This window comes from Nicotiana sylvestris, chromosome 1 (genome assembly GCF_000393655.2).
Source record: "Nicotiana sylvestris chromosome 1, ASM39365v2, whole genome shotgun sequence".
In the NCBI taxonomy this organism is placed as follows: Eukaryota; Viridiplantae; Streptophyta; class Magnoliopsida; order Solanales; family Solanaceae; genus Nicotiana; species Nicotiana sylvestris.
Genome location: NC_091057.1, coordinates 34426885 through 34435069, shown reverse-complemented (window position 1 = coordinate 34435069; position 8185 = coordinate 34426885). Strand labels below are relative to the sequence as shown.

The window sequence follows — 8185 nt, the reverse complement described above, 5'->3', positions numbered from 1 at the left end:
GAAGGTAGAGGCAGGAGTTATCAAAGGAGTTCGAACAACTATGGTAGATCCGGAGCTCGTGGGAAGTCAAAGAACCGATCCAAATCAAGAGTCAGAAATTGCTACAACTGTAATCAACCAGGTCACTTCAAAAGAGATTGCCCAAATCCAAGGAAGGGCAAAGGTGAAACCAGTGGCCAGAAGAATGACGACAACACAGCCGCCATGGTGCAAAATAATGATAATGTTGTCCTCTTTATAAATGAGGAAGAGGAATGCATGCACCTGTCAGGTCCAGAGTCGGAATGGGTGGTTGACACAGCGGCATCTCACCATGCCACACCGGTAAGAGATCTTTTTTGCAGATATGTAGCAGGTGATTTCGGCACAGTGAAAATGGGTAACACAAGTTACTCAAAGATTGCGGGGATTGGTGACATTTGTATCAAGACAAATGTCGGATGCACATTGGTTCTAAAGGATGTGCGGCATGTACCTGATTTGCGGATGAACTTGATCTCGGGAATTGCTTTAGACCGAGATGGATACGAGAGTTATTTTGCAAATCAAAAGTGGAGACTCACTAAGGGATCATTGGTGATTGCAAAGGGAGTTGCTCGTGGCACGTTGTACAGGACAAATGCAGAAATATGCCAAGGTGAATTGAACGCGGCACAAGATGAGATTTCTGCAGATTTGTGGCACAAAAGAATGGGTCATATGAGCGAGAAGGGATTGCAGATTCTTGCCAAGAAATCACTTATTTCTTATGCCAAAAGTACAACGGTAAAACCTTGTGACTACTGTTTATTTGGTAAGCAACATAGAGTCTCATTTCAGACATCGTCTGAAAGAAAATTGAATATACTTGATTTAGTATATTCTGATGTTTGTGGCCCAATGAAAATTGAATCAATGGGCGGTAACAAATATTTTGTTACTTTTATTGATGATGCTTCACGAAAATTATGGGTTTATATTTTGAAAACCAAAGATCAGGTGTTGCAAGTTTTCCAGAAGTTTCATGCTCTAGTAGAAAGGGAGACGGGTCGAAAGCTAAAGAGTCTCCGAAGTGACAATGGAGGTGAGTACACTTCAAGGGAATTTGAAGAGTATTGTTCAAGTCATGGGATCATACATGAAAAGACAGTTCCTGGAACCCCGCAGCACAATGGCATAGCCGAGAGGATGAACCGCACAATTGTGGAGAAGGTGAGAAGCATGCTTAGAATGGCTAAACTGCCTAAGTCATTCTGGGGTGAAGCAGTTCAAACGACCTGTTACCTGATCAATAGGAGTCCATCAGTTCCGTTGGCGTTTGACATCCTAGAGAGAGTTTGGACCAACAAGGAGGTGTCCTACTCGCATATGAAGGTGTTCGGTTGTAGAGCGTTTGCACATGTACCAAAAGAGCAGAGAATAAAGCTGGATGATAAATCTGTTCCCTGCATATTTATCGGATATGGAGATGAAGAGTTCGGGTACAGATTGTGGGATCCTGTAAAGAAGAAGGTCATCAGAAGCAGAGATGTAGTCTTCCGAGAAAGTGAAGGTGGAACTGCTACCGATATGTTAGAAAAGGTGAAGAATGGTATAATTCCTAACCTCTTTACTATTCCTTCTACTTCTAACAATCCCACAAGTGCAAAAAGTACGACCGATGAGGTTGCCGAGCAGGGGGAGCAACCTGGTGAAGTTATTGAGAAGGGAAAACAACTTGATAAAAGTGTCGAGGAAGTGGAGCACCCCACTCAGGGAGAAGAACAACCTCAACCTCTGAGGAGATCAGAGAGGCCAAGGGTAGAGTCATGCAGGTACTCTTCCACAGAGTGTGTCCTCATCAGTGATGAGGGGGAGCCAGAAAGTCTTAAGGAGGTGTTGTCCCATCCAGAAAAGAAGAAGTGGATGAAAGCTATGCAAGAAGAGATGGAATCTCTACAGAAAAATGGCACATACAAGCTGGTTGAACTTCCAAAGGGTAAAAGACCACTCAAATGCAAATGGGTCTTTAAACTCAAGAAAGATGGAAATGGCAAGCTGGTCAGATACAAAGCTCGATTGGTGGTTAAAGGCTTCGAACAAAAGAAAGGTATTGATTTTGACGAAATTTTCTCACCTGTTGTCAAAATGACTTCTATTCGAACAATTTTGAGCTTAGCAGCTAGCCTAGATCTTGAAGTGGAGCAGTTGGATGTGAAAACTGCATTTCTTCATGGAGATTTGGAAGAGGAGATTTATATGGAGCAGCCAGAAGGATTTGAAGTAGCTGGAAAGAAACACATGGTGTGCAAATTGAATAAGAGTCTTTATGGATTGAAGCAGGCACCAAGGCAGTGGTACATGAAGTTTGACTCATTCATGAAAAGTCAAACATACCTAAAGACCTATTCTGATCCATGTGTATACTTCAAAAGATTTTCTGAGAATAACTTTATTATATTGTTGTTGTATGTGGATGACATGTTAATTGTAGGAAAAGACAAGGGGTTGATAGCAAAGTTGAAAGGAGATCTGTCCAAGTCATTTGATATGAAGGACTTGGGCCCAGCACAACAAATTCTAGGGATGAAGATAGTTCGAGAGAGAACAAGTAGAAAGTTGTGGCTATCTCAGGAGAAGTACATTGAACGTGTACTAGAACGCTTCAACATGAAGAATGCTAAGCCAGTCAGCACACCTCTTGCTGGTCATCTAAAGTTGAGTAAAAAGATGTGTCCTACAACAGTGGAAGAGAAAGGGAACATGGCTAAAGTTCCTTATTCTTCAGCAGTCGGAAGCTTGATGTATGCAATGGTATGTACTAGACCTGATATTGCTCACGCAGTTGGTGTTGTCAGCAGGTTTCTTGAAAATCCTGGAAAGGAACATTGGGAAGCAGTCAAGTGGATACTCAGGTACCTGAGAGGTACCACGGGAGATTGTTTGTGCTTTGGAGGATCTGATCCAATCTTGAAGGGCTATACAGATGCTGATATGGCAGGTGACATTGACAACAGAAAATCTACTACTGGATATTTATTTACATTTTCAGGGGGAGCTATATCATGGCAGTCTAAGTTGCAGAAGTGCGTTGCACTTTCAACAACTGAAGCAGAGTACATTGCCGCTACAGAAACTGGCAAGGAGATGATATGGCTCAAGCGATTCCTTCAAGAGCTTGGATTGCATCAGAAGGAGTATGTCGTCTATTGTGACAGTCAAAGTGCAATAGACCTTAGCAAGAACTCTATGTACCATGCAAGGACCAAACACATTGATGTGAGATATCATTGGATTCGAGAAATGGTAGATGATGAATCTCTAAAAGTCTTGAAGATTTCTACAAGTGAGAATCCCGCAGATATGCTGACCAAGGTGGTACCAAGGAACAAGTTCGAGCTATGCAAAGAACTTGTCGGCATGCACTCAAACTAGAAGACAGTGCTACCTCCTCTAGATGAATGAGACTGGAGGGGGAGATTGATGATGTCCATCTCATTGAAGAAGTATTAGGCATGTGCCTAATAAGAGTTTTCTTTGGTTTGTAGCCAACCTTGTTGACTTGGTTTGGTTAGGTAGCCAACCTTGTTGAATTAGTTTGGTTTGGTAGCCAACCTTGTTGAATTTCTTTGGTTTGGTAGCCAACTTTGTTGAATTGTGAAAAGTGTGTGTAAATTGTCAAATATTGTAGGCTTTAGAGAGTGAAGCTTTGGCTATAAAAGGAGAGCTTCAACTCTCATTTCTTAACATCAACAAAGAGAGAAAGAAAGAGTGAAGTTTCACAGACAGGGTATAAGAAAATAGTCTGTGAGGAAAATAGAGAGTGAGCGATATTGTAGTGAGGTGGGAATATCAAAAGAGGGTTATTTCTTTTGAGTGTTGTAGTGGTCTTTGGAGTATTTTACTCCGACCTATAAAGTGTAAAATTCCTTACTATAGTGATATCAGTTGCTCCTCTCGGGGCCGTGGTTTTTTCCCTTATTAAAAGGGTTTTCCACGTAAAAATCTTGGTGTCGTTGTTACTCTTCTATTCTTATTAATTACCATATCTCGGTGCTACATTATTATTCCGCTTTTATTACCGTGAATATTATTTCTGTGGGGGTTTATTCCCAACACGCTTTGTACTCTTTGAATGTAAGTTTATGGTATTCCTTTGATTGACTCAAGTTGAGAAAAGACTATACTCTACCAAGTAATGAGTTTTCTCTTTTTACATGAAATCTTTACTGCTGTTACTGCAGCTGTTGCAAGATTTTGGAACAAGAACCATTAAAATGGATCACAGCCACAGGAAATAGTAAATGCAGGTCATTTACAAAGACATGTTCATCCTGCTGAATTTGCGATTTCTGATACATAAAAAATTGGAGATAGGATTCCATTTCAATGTCTGCTGAAGAAGGATATACATGAATCAAATTTAAAAATCCTTTAGACAAAGGGACACCTTTAGGGGGCACTAAATTGGCCATTTGCTCTTACAATATAGTACTCCAATTAGTCCTTGTTACAAAGAATCTAACTAATGGCAACTATAAAAGTGGACAAAAATGAGACAATAAGAAGAACAAAGACTAACTGGAACAAGCTCTAGGTTGGAAAACTTCATCCTTGCCCCTTCTCCTATCTAAACTAGACCTACAATTTTACAAGAGACTACCTTAGAGCAACTTTACAAGGGGCTTTGGAATTTATAATATGAAAAGACAACTACCGGAGGGACAAAAGAATCGGTTGGTGGATGTACAATAGTGATATTCATGACGTGCTAACTTGGATGACGTCCTTCCAACAAACATGCAATTGGTGCTAGAGAAATGTTAGCCTTATTCGCATAAAAATTGGAAGGCTGGATGTTCAAGCAGTTCTTTTGCAGGTTTTACACCGGTAAAATCAACATCCTTGAGGGAACTGTTAATCTCCTCAACAGAGATGGGGATGCTGCATTGGAAGCAAATAGATGAATGATAGAACATGATCTATGTTCATTTTGACAGCAAAATGGAATTTATAAGCTACCTGGAATTATCATCCAATATAAAGTTATTATCTGCCTCCTTTGCTTTGTCTACGTCATTCCCGTCTTCTTTTGCTTGATCCTTAAAGCTGGAAATGACCTGTTCCGAGCAATATGGTTTAGGAACCAAGTGCAGAAAAGTTGATTTAAGCTTTGTCATTGAGAGAGAATCACCAAAGCTAAGGTGGTTTAACTTCGCAGATAGAAGAAAAGTAATCCAAAGGATATCATATCAAAATCAACCAACATCGCATAAAAACACAAGGCTAAAACATTTAAAAAAACAAGAAGTTGAGGATGTAACTGATATCATGTATTGATGAGCGTTGTTGACTAGCAAATCGTCTCTAAGGAGCACATTTCATATACCTAATTAGTACTCACCCCCAGCCCCAAAAACACCCAAAACTAAGAAAAGAGATTTAGTAAAATAAAATATAAGCAGAAGGAGAGAAAGGTAGACTTACATCTGGGGATACACCTTGAGTATTGAAATCCTCATCCCAGTAAAGCGTGCATATTCGATACAACTGTTGACTACTCAGAATCTGAAAAGATAATCCCACAAAAAAAAAGACACTCAGTGCAAGGTGTTAAAATGATTACGACATGAATGCCAAGGACTCATATCATAACATAAAGATTAACTTCAAAACATCCATCTTAACACTGCGAATAATTCATTTAAGCCCTTAACAATCGGTATACAATTCATAACTTGTCCAATAGTATGCTTCCCGTGCTAGCACTTAAACAACTAACTAAGAAATTTTTACTGCCACATGTGGCAGCCTGGAACTGCCATGTATTAACAAATAACAATATTTGAAATCTACAATTAAGAAGACTATAAAGATGAACTTACGGGGCAGAGATCAGTTGTTAGATCTTCAGATGAAAGTCTCGACTTCTGATTAATAACCTGAAAACAAGCTATTTAGACAGGGCAAAATAGATGGTACATTTAAGGTCATTATCTCAAATTTGGAGATAAATTTCCAAAAACATGGTGTCACTTCCAAGTAACAGGAAACACTTCTGCAAATTCATACTAGGACGTAAACCGGATAGAAGGCCTCTATTAGCCTACGAGTAAAAAAATTAGGAGAAAAAGAACATCTGATTGATCAAAATTTGCCCATTCAGAGAGGAGAAACATACCAAAAATCCTACTGCCTGCCTCACATGCTTTAGTTCATCCCAAGAAGAACCAACATACTGCGAAGAAAGAAGGGTTACCAGGAGTTAAAACCTCAAGAAGTATAAAATTACAGATATGTAAATACAGTTCATGATATCTAACATCTACTAATAATGTACCCTTAGGGTACCAATGACAGATTACCTCTTCTTTAACATTGCCACACCAAAGTTCTAGTTCTTGCAATCCAGCTTTTACATACTCCCCGTTGCTGAATGAACAGCACTCTTTATTAAGGAGAAGGCTGCAATGAGGATTAAATAATATGGTAAGTGGTGTGTCCATGAATTTCTGGCCAATCTTTCTGCTATGAGATAGGAAAAAAGTTACCTATTGAAAAGCTGAACATTTATGTACGAAAAAATCTGGTTTAGAATTTTCTGGACAAAAACTGGATGAACCTGAAACAAAATATTCATATAAGTCCACTCATCAGTTTATAATAATATTTGCACATCACACTATTTCCAATAATGAAAAACATACATAATTTTCTTTCAGTGTACCGAGAAGCCCATTTAGGCTCTCAATTAAGCCGTCCCAGGGACCTGGTGGAGAACGACCATCGAGGGACTTCAGTGGTGATTGCGAGGAGCCACCTTTTGATATTTGAGATGCCTAATTAAGATGGAAAGTGCAAGTAAAGTTAGAAATTTGAATATCAGAAATACAAAGACCATAATCCTGAGAATTTTTTACTCAAAATACAAATTAGTTGGAAGCACAGTAGCTTATCACAATTTTCTTAAAAAAGCCAGAATCCTAGTCAACGCGACAGTGAAATATAGGGGCCCAATGAATCCTTGTGAGCTAGGGAAAAGTGCTAATTGAGAAGAGGATTTTATTCATGTGATATTTTGATTAACACACGCCAAATGCTATTATTCATATTGTTCAACCCCACTTGTGGGATTATACTGGGTTGTTGTTGTTGTTGTACACGCCAAATGATATTATTCATATTGTTCAGAATATGTATGTGTACTGATTTCAACTGCGTCAGGTTCAAAATACAAAATTGTATAACTTCAAGACTACAAAACTGGAAATGAGGACAACATTAAGCTGACTACACAGCCAAATAAAACAAGACATTGTCATAGTACTTCTGGAAAACATGGTGATATACCTGGATACATGAAGTCAGTAATGAAGATAAGTCCCTTTTCCAGTTATCTCGAATAATTCCATAAATCTTTTCGACATAAGCACTGAGCTGTAGCTTGAAAAGCAAAGCTGGCTGCTTTGCCTCAACCTGGCGTACAGTGTCGAGACCACCAATTGCAATGTTGGCTGATGAAGACCTGAAACTCTAGAAAAGAAGTACAATCCTTTCATCAATAAAGCTGCATATTCCAGTTCCTCATTCTAGGTACCAGTATGTTTTATTCTGAGAGATTTACATTATGTCCAGCCAACGAAACTGAAAACAAGTAATAGTTACATTGTCTTGCTTGGACGCAGCATATGAGTACATAAACTATTAGAAAGTCAAGGACATCACCAACAGGTAGCCACCTAATAAGTAAGTCAATGGTGAAAATAATGTGGTTTTATACCTTAAACCGTGCATCACACCTATATATAAAGTGTATATTGTATTTCATATTAATCAAGTTAGAATCAATATGATTCGTTCTCCTTATCTCTTCCTCTACATTCAAACTTTCATCATTCTATCAGAGCCTATTCAATCTGTGTAAATAATTAAAGTTAATTCCGCTTACTAGTGCAGTGTTACATATAATTTACTTCCTCTTAATCACAGACTCCCCCCCCCCCCCCCCCAAAAAAAAAATTCAACATCAACAGTAGTATCAGATACATGTCCAATTTTGTAAGTAACATAACAGGGAAATCAAAGAATAACTGTAGAAGCTTTCTATGGATGTGCTTTCAAATACACAAAGTACTAGTGCAAAAGGTATAGCCAACTACTATAATGGTTTCTTTGCATAATATTATGCCACCCAGTTTTGGTTTAGATATAATGAAAGGGAACACCG

The 8185-nt window shown here is 38.7% G+C and overlaps 1 protein-coding gene across 2 annotated transcripts in view; it reads right to left on the bottom strand.

The window, feature by feature from the left end:
- Window positions 1-4324: 4324 nt before the first annotated feature.
- The window catches only part of LOC104227188 (myosin-6-like), a 30655-nt gene continuing 26794 nt past the window's right edge, over window positions 4325-8185 (bottom strand). Inside the window, exons 33-41 of one of the 2 annotated variants that reach the window (XM_009779380.2) lie at window positions 7309-7491; window positions 6666-6797; window positions 6510-6580; window positions 6324-6423; window positions 6140-6196; window positions 5844-5900; window positions 5446-5526; window positions 4981-5078; window positions 4325-4902 (exon numbers count right to left, since the gene is read on the bottom strand). In XM_009779380.2, coding sequence (XP_009777682.2) covers window positions 4788-4902; window positions 4981-5078; window positions 5446-5526; window positions 5844-5900; window positions 6140-6196; window positions 6324-6423; window positions 6510-6580; window positions 6666-6797; window positions 7309-7491 — 894 coding nt within the window. In that variant the 3' untranslated portion in view covers window positions 4325-4787. The remainder of the gene's footprint in view (window positions 4903-4980; window positions 5079-5445; window positions 5527-5843; window positions 5901-6139; window positions 6197-6323; window positions 6424-6509; window positions 6581-6665; window positions 6798-7308; window positions 7492-8185) is intronic. The other variant, XM_009779381.2, reaches the window with a different exon arrangement.